Below are 15718 nucleotides of genomic sequence, written 5' to 3'. Positions count from 1 at the left end.
CAACCTTCGAAAGCTAATCAAGAAATGTGTTAAGTTATGTCCAATAAAAAAGGTATCATCTTATTTTCTTTTCCATGTTTTATTTTGTTTGATTTCTATTGTATAAACAGCACAGAAATTATAACTCCGATGGCATTCCATCCAAACTCTGCCCTTAAACACTGACACATGGATTGTATACAAGTATGCCCCTTTCTTGCCACCAAGTATACTTTTACTCACATCAACCCTGGAATAAATTTAGAAATGGCTTTTGCGCGCAAAAAATACTCTATAAAAGTTTGGCCTCATTTACAAACACGCGCTACTTTATTAAAAACATGCTAATACCATCAATGTGTGATATTAATAACTAGATCATGTTGAATAAACCAGGACCTGCTCTAAGTTACTGCATGCCATCACAGCACACTTTAGTCCAAAATGAAAACAGCATAAATCAAAGAATGCTTGCCTGTACTTCAAATGCTGAACAAGGTCTTTAGAAAGCTTTTTAAACCATTCATACATCCTAACTCTAGTTGTCAAAGAAGAAAATCAGAAAGACTAAATGAGACATACAGTTTTTATCTGCTGTCATAATCTACAGATCCTCTGTGCTGCAAAGTTATGACCAAAACAAAAGCACCTGACCATAAATACATACTGAGGAATTACCATGAATACAAGAGATCTTTTTTAAGCAATGAGAACCTTAATAAAATAATCATCTCTACTAGGGACATAATAACATTTGAGTAGTTATCCATATTGGGGGGGGGGGGTAATTTTTATAACTTGAGGAGTAGAAATCCAAAAGAGCGATATGAAACAGGTGGTGAGAGGCTGATGTGCACGGACTGGAAGAAGGACCTTGAGGTCATAGTGTCTGACGATCTCAAGCTGGCAAAAAACATCCCAGGCCCTCTAACACACCCTTACATATACCCCTACCCAGGTGCCTTGCCATCACTACCAGACAATCCTTGAATCTCTACTCAATCCCTCAGCCATCATTGCCAAGTCTCCATTTGGTCATGAAGTCTCCACACTCTTGCTCAGTCCCCTGAGTCCTCACATAATTCCTGAATGCCTGTTCCCTCATCAAAGTCCCCACCTAATTTCAAACCTAAAAGCCACTTTTCTTAGCGGGGAGGGGAGATGGAGGGAAATATTCCCCATCCCTAGGATCACCTACTGTAGCAATAACTCTCCCCAAGTCCACTACTATTTATTTCTTTGTCAGTGCTGCATATTTGCCCATGTCTGTCGAGTGCAGCATCCAGCAGCAACAATGCTGAAAGCATAAGCAAGCACAAACCCACTGAGTCTTCTTAGACTCAAGACCCTGTCGCACCCCTGCCTCCGATACAGAGTTCATGTTCCTGAAGGGATAAAACATGGCAGGGCCTTCAGTGTATGAACGGCTCATTTTTGTTTTCATTGCACTTGGTACTCCTCATGCCCCCACCCCACTCCGTACATCACTGGATTAAAATGTATTGTAGGGCAGCTATGTATTCAGTAATGTTGAACGTACAGGTATAGGCCTTGTTCTACCCGTACATTTGACTTTGCTCTAAGATAAATGTGATTGTCTCTGGGAAAAGGTGACTAAAGTAGTGGATCCAAAATGTTGAGAATGGCTGATTTTTCATTGTCATGGGTCCATAAGCAGTCTGCAAATGGTGTATGTTTGAACTTGTATAACTTTTTTATTTTTTCACATAAAATGATGGGGTTTGGACTGTTGTATTACAAATTGTCTGCTTAAAATATCATTTTTTTTTGCTTCGGGTGACTTTAGTCACCTTTTCCACAGATGGGAACAAATCAATCTGATAAGCTGACGCCAAAAGAAGGAAAGACAGAAGAGAAATGGTGATGTCAACACAGGAAACACATAAAAAGGATAAAGTGTGGACATTTCTTGAGTGTATCCAAAAGCCTCAGGTAAAAAAAAAAAAAGTAGTATAGAATGTTCACAGTACATCACTGGACATCTATTTACAGTAGGGGGGGGTGGAGTTACATTTACCAAATAAACATGCATTTCAGTTTACTTTGGAAATTATCCCTTCAAAACTACTAGTACCCACTATTTAGTGCACATAATTTTTAAAACCTTAAAGTATACACTTAATTGGTAACAAACCAGATCCCACCTCTTGGAACATCTCTCCTTAATGCAAGTCAAAGTGCACACATATATATATACAGCTTATGTGCATACCCCCATAATGGAACAGCTATTATATACAAGGACTCTTTTACTCACAGAAATGCATTTTAAAATTATCCTCTCTATTTAGGTAGGTTAGTAAGCTATTGCAGAAACTAGGCAATAATCTTCTACCCCCCTCAAAAAAAAAAAACCCTTCCCACCTCATATTCTGAGAAGAGCCGAACTCCTTCCATCTGATGGAAAACAGGATAGTGGCTGCTGTTAATCTGGTCTCGACGGTAGACATCGCCTACAGCCAAAAAGGCATTTAGGCCTGAATGTATTAAGTCCCACTGGTGGGCTGAGGTGTGAGCCCTTAGCATGTGAGTATGGTTCAAGTAGTAACTGTCTCCCTTCTTTCTGCTGGGGTGGTCTACTGGGATCAGCAGTCTATCAAAGTTCTGTTGTGTTGTGACCACAGGGCACAGATTATCATACACGGAAAAGAGAGGGGTCTTGAAGCACCTTGCATAATGCTTATAAAAATGATTCTTAATTCTTTCTTTGATGAGCCAGAGAGGGTGATACTTTTGGTTGTGCAAGTTTTTTCCCACTTTGGAGAGAATTTTGCCGCTGACGTTGGTATAGTCATCTCCAGGGTAATGTGTACCAAGCAGCTGGACTGAGTTTGAGGCAGTTGTACTTGCAGGAAAACCAGATGATACAGCTCTGGAGCAAATATGGCCCAAGTAATTGGTCAAGGATCCTGAGTCAATTCCCAAAAGCACTGAAGCTTTAGAGAAACAACCAACCCTCTGTGCAATCATGTCAGTCTTTCACAGGACCTGAGGAATAAAGAGGAGAACATTAATCATTCAAAAAGCCAAGCAAAACGCTGGCACATCATTCAATATAAACCAGTAATTCTAACAATGATATGCAACTTGTGAATCTGGAACATCTTCATCTTGTTAAACAGAACAGTATTTATTTATTGCATTTGTATTCCGCATTTTCCCACATATTTGCAGGCTCAGTGTAGTATTAAAGCAGAACTAATTATTCTTGGTTAAAATAAGCATACCATTTGATTGTGGCCCCTCTAGACGATCTAACTGCTAAAGACTCCAGAGCGAAAAAGCTTAATTTATTGACAAAAATATCAATCATTCACATACCCTCTAGACGATGCCTAATGTTAAAGCTTTTTAGGCAAGAGTTAATAGACACAGGAAATGGTCATTCTTGAGTTCATCAAGGGACAGTGCATGAGGTATTTATAGCTGTAATACAGGGTGAAATGGTACTGACAGGCTTGGGCACTGTTGGAAACAGGATACTAGGCTAGATGGACCATTGGTCTGACCCAGTATGGCTATTCTTATGTTCAGAAGAGGTTTGAGAGGTCTGGGATTTTCTCCCGGGCCCGTCAAACCTGGACCTTCAGGCCCCCCATTCTGCCAAGGAACCTGGAGGTCCAGTGGATCCTCAAGCCCCTCACCTCAACCCGACCGACCCACTCCTCAAACACAGGGCCTGGAGGTCCGGTGGACCCCCCCCCCCCCCCCCCCCCCGATGCTCTAAGTCCTGGCGGGGGTGTAGCCAGCCCTCCCACCGAATTAAAAATACCTTTGCTAGCAGGGATGCCGATCCCCACCAGCCAAAGAAATTCACTGCCAAGCCGCTTCCCTCTTCCTCTTGTTGCTGCAATTAACAGGAAGTCAGTAGCATGCCACCAACTGCCTATTCCAGGATTCCCCGAGCATGCTCAGTTCTTACATGAACTGAATATGCGAGAGGAGTCCTGGCATTGGCAGATGGAAACATGTGCCAACTTTGGTTTCTGCAGCATCAAGAGGAGAAGGGGAGTGGCTCGGCAACTGAATTTCTTTGGCTGGATAAGCTTCAGCATCCCCACCAACCAATGAACAAGTGCTGCAAGTTTAGAGGGGTCCTCAGCCAAAAGTGGGGGGTCAAGACCCCCAAGGATCTCTCGTCTAGCCAATTTATATGTTTCTCAGTTTGAACAGCAATTTGTATACTCTTCTCAGTGGTTCACACATATTAAAGTGTGGTACTACTACACTGATGACATTTTTTTCATCTGGATGTTTTCACATGATCAGTTATAAGCATTCCAGTCATGGATTAATTTTGTTTGAGAAGCCATTTTTAATCAATTTCTGTTTTTGGATATATTAATTTTCCAATCAAACCATGGTTTCATCATTATAGCATACAGAAAATCTGTGGAAATAAACAATTTGCTACTGTATTCAAGTCACCATCCTTATTCACTGTGATCAGATTTACCTATTGTAGTTTTTACAATTACATCATATTTGCTCAACCTTTCAGGGATTGAAATTGCAATCTGGAATTTTGCCTGATATACTTTTTGCTACAGGCTACTGTCCTCTGTGGTTAAAAGGGCTTATTTACGGGCCCGCTACGTCAACTGAGATCTGTTGCTCCAAGACCACCAGATTTCTTTATGTTAGTTTAGTTTATTTCTTGATAGAGCACCCTTCAAATCACATAAAATAATAGAGTGGTTTACAATAAAAATTATTTGGAAAGTAAATACAATAAACTCAAGTAACAGTTAAAAACAAAAAAGATGAAGAGGCTAGCCATGTGTGTTCTCAGTTGTTCTGATTTAGCTCCCAAGATTGCTGCCAGTATTTGATCACACTAGCATATTTTGGAACTTCATCCAATTTTTTGTTCTGGTCCCTGCATTGCCTTTTCAAGGGGGAGAAACATAGGAAATATGACAGTGCATTCAGTATTTTCTTCTTCTACCACTCACATTGTTTCCCTTGATCATGACCACCATCCTTGTGCCAGCTGCAGACTTTGCTCTCAGACCTTGCACTGAATGGCCTCATCCTACAAGTTGCTCTAGAATACGTAGAGGGGCGCTTTCAATATGACATCTAAATCCGACATTGGACGTTTTCGTTTTGCTCAAAACGTCCAAAATCTGAATAGAAAACATCATTTTCAAAAAAGAAAAACACCTATCTTCCCCCCCCCCCCCCCCCCCCCCCAAAAAAAAAAAAAATACTGTTTTGAACAAGGTTTTGTGATTTGGATGTTTTGTTTTTTGGTCCATTTAAAAAACATCCTAGTGCAAAACGCACAAAATCCCATTGGGATGTAGAAGGAGCCAGCATTTTTAGTAGACTGGTCCCCTAGACATCCCAAGAGATAAATGGGGCACCATGCTCCAAGATACATATCTCACAGTTGCTCCATTATTTTGTCTGCTGAGCTCCCCCTCCCAACCCTCAACTGTACACCACCACTGTAGCCCTTATGGGTGAAGGGGACACCTATATGTGGGTACAGTGGGTTTCTGGTGAGTTTCCACCACAAATGTGACAAGTAGAGGAAGATTGGTACCGGAGTCCCCCAAGTCATGGTGCACTGCACTGACCACTACACTACTCCAGGGACCTCCATGCTGCTCTAATAGACCTGCCTCTAACATCCGAGGCTGTCATAGAGGCTGGGAAGTCATATTTTTATTCACATTCTTGGGGGGATGGGAGGGAGTCAGTGACCACTGAGGGGGTTTTGGGGGGGTCACTCCTGATTCCCTCCAGTGGTCATCTGGTCAGTTAGGGCACCCTCTTGTGCCATATTCTTTATAAAAACAGGTCTAGCTCAAAACATCTTAATTTTACTCTTGGACAATTTTGTTTTGTTCCATTATAGCTGTAAAATGTCCAAGTCTTAGGAATGCCCAAATCCCACCCTTAACACACCCCTGACATGCCCCCTTGTGTTTTGAATGCACTTCTGACAGACGTCATGGAAAAACATCTACAAATTTGTTTTGAAAATATTGAGTTGGACATTTTTGTGAGAAAAATGTCCAAATGCTGCTTCATGCCACTTTTTAGATATTTTTCTCTTTCGAAAATGAGCTCCATAGTAACATTCGAACAGTCCATCCAGTCTGCACAACAATCACATTTATTATCAATTCAAGATCAAATCAATAATGAACGTGAGATTATATACTTGATCATTGTCTTTCTTTGGTGTTTCTGGGACACTGATCGTAGATGTCCACCCGGCTCTGTCCTTATGTTCCAACTACTGGAGTTGCCATCAAAGCCCACTCCAACCTATCTGAATCTGTCATGTCATTTGCGGGACACAGACCGTAAAAGTCTGCCCGGAACTGTCCTCATGATCCAAATTACTGGTATCTCCATCGAAGCCCTCTCCAGCCCATCCTAAACTGGATTGCTATACAGGACATAGATTGTACAAGTCAGTCCAGCACTGGCCTTAGTTTTTACAATCACAGTTACCATCTAAGCACCACCTGACATGTAAGCACATATGCAACCCTTTAAGTTTTATTTTTTATACCATTCATTTTCTAATTAGAGATCCTCTGTATTCATCCAACGCCTTTATGAATTCTGCCACCATTTTTTCTCCACCACCTGTCTCAGGAGGGCAATCCAGGCATCAACCAGCCTCTCCATGAAAAATAATTTTGGCATTTACTCCTCAGTCTAGCACCCTACAACCTCAATTTGTGTCCTCTAGTTTTTCCCTTCTCTGGAAAAGATTTGTTTCTATATTAATACCTTTCAAATATTTAAATGTCTATATCATATCTCCCCTGTCCCTCCTCTCCTCTAGGGTATACATATATTCAAGGTCTTCCAGCCTCTTTTGGCGCAAGCCGCAAACCATTTTTGCCACCTTTTTGATATCATATATGGCATGTGTGTTATAATTTACTGCAAATTATGAAGATTTGGGACCATTCTTTGTGCAATGATTGAGTTTTTGAAGTTTGCAATTTTGTGTTATGTTAAGATTTAGAGTTCTTATATAAGTTTTCAGCACATTGGGACTGATGAGTAACATATTTGGGTTGCATCTTTCTGTTCGTATGTGCCATACTGATGCCCTTTAGTCTGATGGTCCCTCACATATATATGTATGTTTATGAAACAAGTTTTTGTGGTGTGTTAATCATATTTTCCTTCATTTTGTTTTGGGTATTTGGCAGTAGCGCAGCCAGAATGGTGGAGACACAAATACAACCACTAGACCCTGGAAACCAAAGTCCTTTGCAATGCCACTATGTATATAGGGCAGTAGTAATTGTGTATCACTCATACCTCAAAAGATGGTATACAAAGGGAATTAAGTTTTTAGTTTAGTGCAAGATTTTCCTTTCGGTCCTTCAACAACTAGAAGCCTAAATTGTACTCAGAAGATGGAAGTGAAAATAAAAAAATTCAAGTATTAATCACAGTTTGATGAGTAAGGTAGGGCCTACTTTACTTTCAAACTGAAGACTGGCCACAGAATTAGAGTGGAAGCAGCTCTGATGAAGATGTAACTTGCAGCTGAAGAGAAATAAACTGTTCAGCCATCAACTAAAGAAAAAGCTCCAGTAAAACCATCCATACACTCAGGGCCGGCTTAATCATTGGACCAGGTGAGACAGTGACTCAAAGCTCCGACAATAAAGGGCACTAAAATCCATAGCCTCTGACCTCTCTTGTTCTAATGTTTAAAGCCTTCTCTTCTCCCTCCTCCCCTCTTTCTCCATGAGTCCAGCATCCCTTCCCTTTTCTCCTTCACACCTGCAGGTCTGGTATCGCTCCTTCTTTACCTCTCTCCCTCTCCTTCTCCCCTTCCCTATGATTCTGTAAACCTTGTGTGGGTTACTGGCAGCAGCCTAAACACAGGCTGTTTCAGCCAGGCCCGAATCTTCCCTCTGACACCTCACCTTCTCTGATGCAATTCCCTGTGGGCAGGAAGTGGCAGAGGGAAGACCCAGGGGCCTGGCTGAAAGCAGCCTGTATTCAGGCTGCTGCTGCTGCCAGTATCTTGCACTGGAGAGTGGGGAGAGAATAGGAGTGATGCCAGACCCATGGGGGCAGGGGTGTGGAGAGAAAACAGAGACAGGGGAGGAGAGAAGAGGAGAGATGCCATACCTACTGGGGGACGGGCACAGCGAAGCAAGAGGAGCAGCACTGCCAATGCAAACTTGTTCAGGGCACTACAGTTCCTTTAGCCAGCCCTATGTATGCTGCAGTATGAGGTTGCTGGTATATATCAATTTGGAGTTTACCTCTGCACTTCAAAACTACAGAAACAAAGGTGATGAACTGAGGGCTCAGTGCCTTTCAAATCTCTTCACACCCTTGCACATTTGCCACATTCTGCTCTCTAAAAATTACAATTCATAAGAACATAAGTATTGCCATACTAGGACAGACTGAAGGTCCATCAAACCCAGCATCCTGTTTCCAACAGTGGCTAATCCAGGTTACAAGTATCTGGCAAGATTCCAAAACAGTACAATGCATTTTATGCTGCTTATCCCAGAAATAAACAGTGAATATTCCCCAAATCCATTTTAAATTTACTAATTTGCAGCTTTATTGCATGCCCCCAGTCCTAGTATTTTTGGAAAGAGTAAATAATCGATTCATGTCTACCCGTTCCACTCCACTTCTATCATATCTCCCCTCAGCTGTCTTTTCTCCAAGCTGAAGAGCCCTAGCTGCTTTAGCCTTTCCATTTTGGGTCTCTGACCTTACCACCAGCCATAGACCTAGCGGTAAAGAATGTGGGTGGTAAGGACCTACGCACGTCAGATGCAACTTGGCGTGCGTCTGCTACACGTGTCCAAAAATGAAATTACCACAACAGCCACACGGTAGTCGGGCAGTAAGTCCATTTTGGCGCGTGTTGGGCGCGCATAGGTGCCTATGCGGCTTAGTAAAAGGGGCCCTAAGGAAATAGAGGTAACATCTGAATATTAAGGGGCCCTTTTACAAAGGCGCATAAGGACCTACGCACATCCAGCATGCACCCCCAAATTGGCATTACCGCTCAGCTACCGCATGCCCCAGGCAAGTAATTCTGAATTCGGCTTGCGCTGAAAACATCTGGTAGAAAATATTTTCTATTTTCTACCGTGTAGTGCTTACCTGGCGGTAAACAGCAGTGGATGTGCGCTGCATGCCTACCGCCCAAGTAGCACGCGAGACCTTATCACCAAGTCAATGGGTGGCGGTAAGGTCTCAGGCTGAAAGCAGATGCGTGCTGGGTTTTATTTTGCCACACGTCCATTTTCCGGCCCCTTAAAAAAGGCCCTTTTCCAGGAAGCAGCAAAAATTGGTCCGGCATGCACCCAAAAGACATGCTCACACTGCCGCAGGCTACTTTTTGCCATGACTTAGTAAAAGGGCACAATAGTGAGATGATGATTATGAGGAACACAGCTTATGCAACTGGCAGAGACACCAGATGTAGCGATAGACTGAGGAAACTGTTAGAAAGCCACAGTTTCTCCATGGGTTTCCTTTTAAAAAGCAACCTGAACTTTATAACAACACTATGGGGGGGGGGGGGGGGGGGATGGGGCTTGATATACCGCCTTTCTGAGGGTTTTTTTTTTTTTTTGTAACTACATTCAAAGCGGTTTACATAGTATATACAAGTACTTATTTGTACCTGGGGCAATGGAGGGTTAAGTGACTTGCCTAGAGTCACAAGGAGCTGCAGTGGGAACCAGTTCCCCAGGATCAGAGTCTGCTGCACTAGGCTACTCCTCCACTCACACATACATTTTCATACATTTATCCAATGGTGTCAAAATTAAAAGGATTTTTTATAGACGAAAAACAGCAATTGAAGCACTATATTTTCTAAAACTGCCTGGATTGTATGCACTTAAATTTATGCACATGCATCATGTATGCACAAATGTTTATCTGATTTGGTCAAAGGCATTCTTGGAGGCAGAACTAGGGTAGGGTTTGGACATGAGAATATTTTATAACATATGCACACAGAATAAACTGACATATGTGAATGCCAACGAGTAGATTTAAACATGCATATGTGCTGTCCATGGGGTAATTTTCAAATGGAAAGTGAAAATACTTGTTCCCGACATGTGTATGTACTGGAAAAGATCATTTAAATGAATTTCTCTGTAAAACAGTGCAACCAAATTTACTGATTTTTCTAAAATAGAAACGGGAATCCAAGCAGAAGCTTAGAAAATAATAAAATAATCATTTTGATCTTAAAAAGGCAGTGCTCCATGCAACTATTTTCCATGAAGAAGGATAAAGTCTGTGTGTGTTGGGGGGGGGGAGTCGTATTTGATTTTTTAAAATAGTTTTAATGGAGGAATTTGAAAACAGACTGTGATAGAGAACGGGGGGGCGGGTGAAAATGTAAAAAGTTACTGGATAGACAATCAGAAGGACGGTGAAAAGCAACGAGTCTCTTGATACTGTCTGATACATAATGTGATTCTATGCTTACGCCATGGCAGCAACTTATATTAGACAAATAAGTAGATAAATAAGGCATGGAAATGTTTATTTGTGATTTCTCCAATAAAAAGTATTGAAACATAAAATAGTTTTAATGCAGTGGTCCTCAACCCAGTCCTCGTGACACACCTATACAGTCAGGTTTTCTGGATACCTAGAGTAATATGCATGAGATAGATCTCCATACAATGGAGGATATCCTGAAAATCCCTCCCGTTCTAAAGGCTTGCAAAAGGCTAATGATAAAAAAAAAAAAATCTCCCCTTCCCAAAAAAATACCTTTACTAAGTTCCTTATAATCAAAAATTCTGTTGATTTCTACATATTATTAGGAAAACCTATCATCCTGTTTTGGAGAAATGTGACCATCCAAATTTGAAATTCTTCTCATGTTTCTCTAGCAAAATAATGATAACTTAAAGGAAAAATTAAAATCTATCCAAGTCAAATATTTCACGGAAAGGCTATTTTTTGTTTTACATTTTTTCCTTAAAATGCAGTATTTCCACTCAAAGGTAAAAGGAAACACTGAGTGTATATTCATGTGATGTACATAAGAAGTGCATTCAAATTAAGATTGGCAAATTTCTTCCCTTAAGGCTAAACTGAAACCAGTTATTGATCTACAAAAATGCCTTAAAGCTTGTCAGAGCTATTACAATTCATATACTGGGTCAGAACAAGGGTCCATCTAACACAGCATCTTATCTTTCACAGCAAGCAATGTGTACTTAGAGGAAGCATTAAAGAAAAAGGGGAGTTGTGGTGTGTTTCATCTCCTGTTATAACTCTTCCATTATTCAGCAGTCAAGGTTTAGTGATACATTAAAACCTGGGACAACTTTCCTGTTACCTTTAATAGCCTGACAGGACTATTTTTCATACATTTATCCAAACACTTTTTAAGTGTTCTTATACTATTTTTCCTCCACAATATCCTAAATCAATGAGCTCCACGTTAACTGTGATATGTTAATCAGAGTTTAAGGTCTAGTCACTGTAGACCCCAAAGTCAATAAATCAACTGCATGGTTTATTAAGCTACATTTCTAATGCATACAAGGATCGTAGTGCTATCTAATGCAACTATTCTAAGAATCGTTCAACACTGCTGCACTAATAACAGGAGAACAAAATATCACAAGACAACTTCTGGTGTGCAAATTTCTTCAGATTTCTGTAATCTAACACAGATCTCTCTCAAACAGACTGGCCATGCAGAAGGTTACATTCAAAGACGCAAACTGCAGCACAGATTCTACCAAATGCATAAAAATTTTATGCTACAATAAATCTCTGTAGAACAAACCAGCTCATGATACAGACAATACTATCTGTTAGATTTTTATGACCAGGAAAAAACATGTTCTTCCAAAATGGTATATGCGTCACAATGAAACTGTCCAGGGTGCGTGCCTGTTTTTGAATGCTGGAACATCTGATGGAGCTAAAGTAGATCTCACTCAACACAGTGGATCTCAACCCAACATATACACTCTGGTTTCAAGAAGTCCACACTATGCAAAGGAGAGATAAGCATGAACTACTTTCACTGCATACAAATTAGAGAATGATATGGGGAAAAAGTTTGTCCCGATCCCAGAGAGCTCCGTCCTGTTGCAGGAATTACCACTATTGTTAGCAGAATCTGTTGTACTTCAGAAGTCAAACAGCACACACCAGAATGAGAGAGAAGTCTTCTTTATTTGCCAGCAAACAAAGTAGGACATCAGCACTAGGTCTCTTCTTCTCTTTCTCAGCTCTCTGTGTCTTGTGGCTTCTGTCTCAGCTCCTTCTCTTCTTCTTCTGACGTAAGCTGCCTCTGCTCCCAGTTATATACAGTTTTTAAACCCCTCTAGCCCCCCTTTCTCACCAGATGGTAAAGAATAGATTGATTACCCTGTCTGAACCAATCATCTCTACACATATATTCAAAATATCAGTTACATAGGTTTGATATTTCCTAAACTGACCTATGACCTGGGGCCTCTCACACTAGACAATGTGGCACCTATCTCTTGCATTTTATTATGATCAAATTCTCAGGTTCCCAGCTAACTTCATACTAACTGGGTTCTGGCATTCATTAAGGGGTCAAGGGCCAATCTTGCTTAATAGCACACAGATATGGTTTGTTATTACTTTCAGAACCAGTCCTACACTTAGCTATAATTAATCAAGACTTCCCTGACCTCTTTCACCTATTAGCTTCCTTCACAGAACTCGCTAGGACTGTGGATAATTCAAACCAGATGTTGACCTCTTAAACTGCAATCTTACTTGAAAAGTAACACTGAATTGAAAAGATATTCTACATAGAAATAGAACTTATTAATTACACAGAATAAAACATATTCTAAAATAAGCAGAAATCAGAATTCCTTATAAGACAAAATCTAAATACTTATAATGGTATCTAGAATTATTTCTCTCTACTTTATCTCCTTCTAACCAGCATTAGACTAATCCTTTTAAAACTACAGTATGCCTGGCTCATAATGGTATCCAGATGTGGTAAATAATACCTATGAACAGTCCATCACTCAAAAAGGGACAAAGAGAGTTTCATTTCTCACTGACCTTTCTAACCTCTTAGTCTAGCAAAAGTTAGACTTCTAAATAATCTAAACCAGATGGCATTCCTCCATCACTTGCAGAACTGAAGAGTTAAACACCAAATTAACAAATATAATTTCTCTGCCCATGCTGCCTCAGTCCTTATCCCTGCGAACTCTGTCCCCGTCCCATCCCCGGGAGCTCTGTCGGATCCCATTCGCACAAGCCTCAAACATTTCTGATTTTATATTTAAATCATTTTATTAAAGTACAAAACGAACAATATTCTGTACAACTGTCATTTTATAAATCACAAAAAATGCAGAACAAGGATCAACAAAATTCCCTCACAAATATCCCCTCCACGATCGGGAAAACTGAACAAACCAAATTACTACAGAATGCTACACAGAAAATTCATGCTAACAGAACAGCTTAGTCACACACATACACACAACACAAATGCCAAATACATAACAGCTGACGAAAAATGATAAACATATATCAACCTAAAACCACAAGAAGCCACACCACAGAAATAGAAAGATATGCATTTTCTCCTATACCATGCAAAATATAAAGATCACACATGTCAGGGATGGTGTTGGGGGGGTGCAACTAGGACAACTGCCCCCTGGCCAGAGAGAGCCCTACGCCTGCTGGAAGCTGAAGAAGGCATGGCCTAGTGTTCTAGACTGTGTTTGGTTTGCTATCCGCTAAAACACTTATGAAATATCACACATGAAATATCACAAAATAAAACAGATATAATTTACAGGAATTAGAGAGAATTAAAAGTCTTTTTAATTACTCACCCATCAGCACAGCATCAGACATCAGTTTCAAGTTATAACAAACTTACAAAATCTAACATCAGTACCTCTGGTAATTAGATACAGAAGAGAGAAAGGAGGAAGAAAGTTTGTTTCTCATGCAAAGGTCACAGAACAGAGAGAAAGCACAGAAAAGGCAGAGACAGAAAGCATGAAGGAAAGAAAGATTCATAGCTATAGAGAATTAGTTTCTATCAAGGGGGGAAAGTAAAACCCCCTCGGGAAATAGACTGTGACATGAAACTCTCCTGCCATCAGGACTATTTCAGAGTTTCTTTGTCTGCAGCAGGGTTTTATAGGCTGTTGTGAGCATCCACCTCTCCTCTACCCTGGACCAATCAATAGGTGCTGCATATGGGCTGGAGACTTGTAATTGGGAGTTTCATATGTACTGGAAGCTTGCAGTTTGTGTCCTTGCCACACCTCTAACTCACTTTTTGTAACAGGATATACAGGTATCTGAATTGCCTTAGTAACATGAGACCCCATCAGAGCATGTGACCAGCCAGAAATTCCTACGTGTGGCTGATAAGAAAAAGAGTTTGGGGAATGGGAAAAGATTCTGGGCCTGTTAAGAACGGGTCTCCGCGTTTCTGCATGGTCAAGTGAAACCCCATTTAACATTTATACTGGGCAAAACCTGAAGAAGCCTGTAAGAAGGCGAAACGATATGGGCCCCGTTGTTGATTCTACCAGAGGGGTTACTGTGTAACTTCAGTGAAAGCTAAGTGTTGTTTTTGAAGTTTTTGCTGTTGTTTATTAAGATCGCAATATTCAACAAAAAAGAATGATCATATAATGAATGATTTTTGTATACAAGTAAAGTATTATGGGTATATAACAGCCCCATGAATGAGATAGGACCGCAGACACTACCATCTCATGTAGATATTGGAGTCTGGCAGGTCAGACCTCGGTTCATCCTTGGTCTCTGAGGGCTATACCCATTAATTGAAAACTTTAATCTATTTTACCCTTTGGGTTTTTTTTGGCTGTTCACTAGTTCTTATTGCAGTATACCTGAAATAAAACTGTATAGCTTATAGCTAAAAATTATGGACACTAGTAGTGGGCTTTGGGGGTCGTAAGAACATAAGAGCAGACATTCTGGGTCACACCAATGGTTCATCTAGCCCAGTATCCTGTTTCCAACAGTGGCCAATCCAGGTCACAAGTACCTGGCAGAAACCCAAATTGTGGCAACATTCCATGCTACAAATCCCAGGGCAAGCAGTTGCTTCCACATTTCTGTCTCAATAGCAGACTATGGACTTTTCCTCTAGGAACATGTCCAAACCTTTTGTAAATCCAGATACGCTAACTGCTGTCACCACACCATCCCAAATTTCTGCCCTGGGCCCTTGCAATGTCTAAAACCAGCTCTGGAAGGATACACATTACATATGACATATTCTAATCACAAAATAGAAAATATTTTTTTTATATCTTTTGTTGTCTGGTCATTTTATTTTTCAAATCAGGTCCCAGACTCTGGCTTCTGTGTCTCTCTATCTTCCCAACTCATTTGCCAGGGTCTCCTGCCCATTTTACATTTCATTTTTCTCCATGCTCACCATCCATCTGTCATCTCTGTGTACCTATCTTTCCCCATGTTCAAAATGTCTCTTCTCTGTGTCTCCTACTCAGTCCAGCATCTTCTGTGTGTCCATCTCCTCACATTCATCACCACCACTCTATATCCCTATCCACCTAGGTCCAGCATCACTCCTCTGTGTCCCTATGCCCCCTCCACTTATGTCCAGCATCTCCCCTCTGTGTTCCTATTCTCTCCCATGTCTAGCGCCTTCCCTCTGTGTCCATATATCTCCTCCTATATCTGGCAT

The 15718-nt window shown here is 40.8% G+C and overlaps 1 protein-coding gene across 1 annotated transcript in view; it reads right to left on the bottom strand.

The window, feature by feature from the left end:
* Nucleotides 1–15718, bottom strand: part of FARS2 (phenylalanyl-tRNA synthetase 2, mitochondrial) — a 1053072-nt gene that overhangs the window by 835436 nt on the left and 201918 nt on the right. Inside the window, 1 exon segment of the mRNA XM_030208798.1 lies at nt 2365–2988. Coding sequence (XP_030064658.1) covers nt 2365–2970 — 606 coding nt within the window. The 5' untranslated portion in view covers nt 2971–2988.

This window comes from Microcaecilia unicolor, chromosome 1 (assembly GCF_901765095.1).
Source record: "Microcaecilia unicolor chromosome 1, aMicUni1.1, whole genome shotgun sequence".
Taxonomy (NCBI): Eukaryota; Metazoa; Chordata; class Amphibia; order Gymnophiona; family Siphonopidae; genus Microcaecilia; species Microcaecilia unicolor.
The sequence above is the reverse complement of the archived record's forward strand: the minus strand, read 5'-3'. Positions and strand labels throughout refer to the sequence as shown.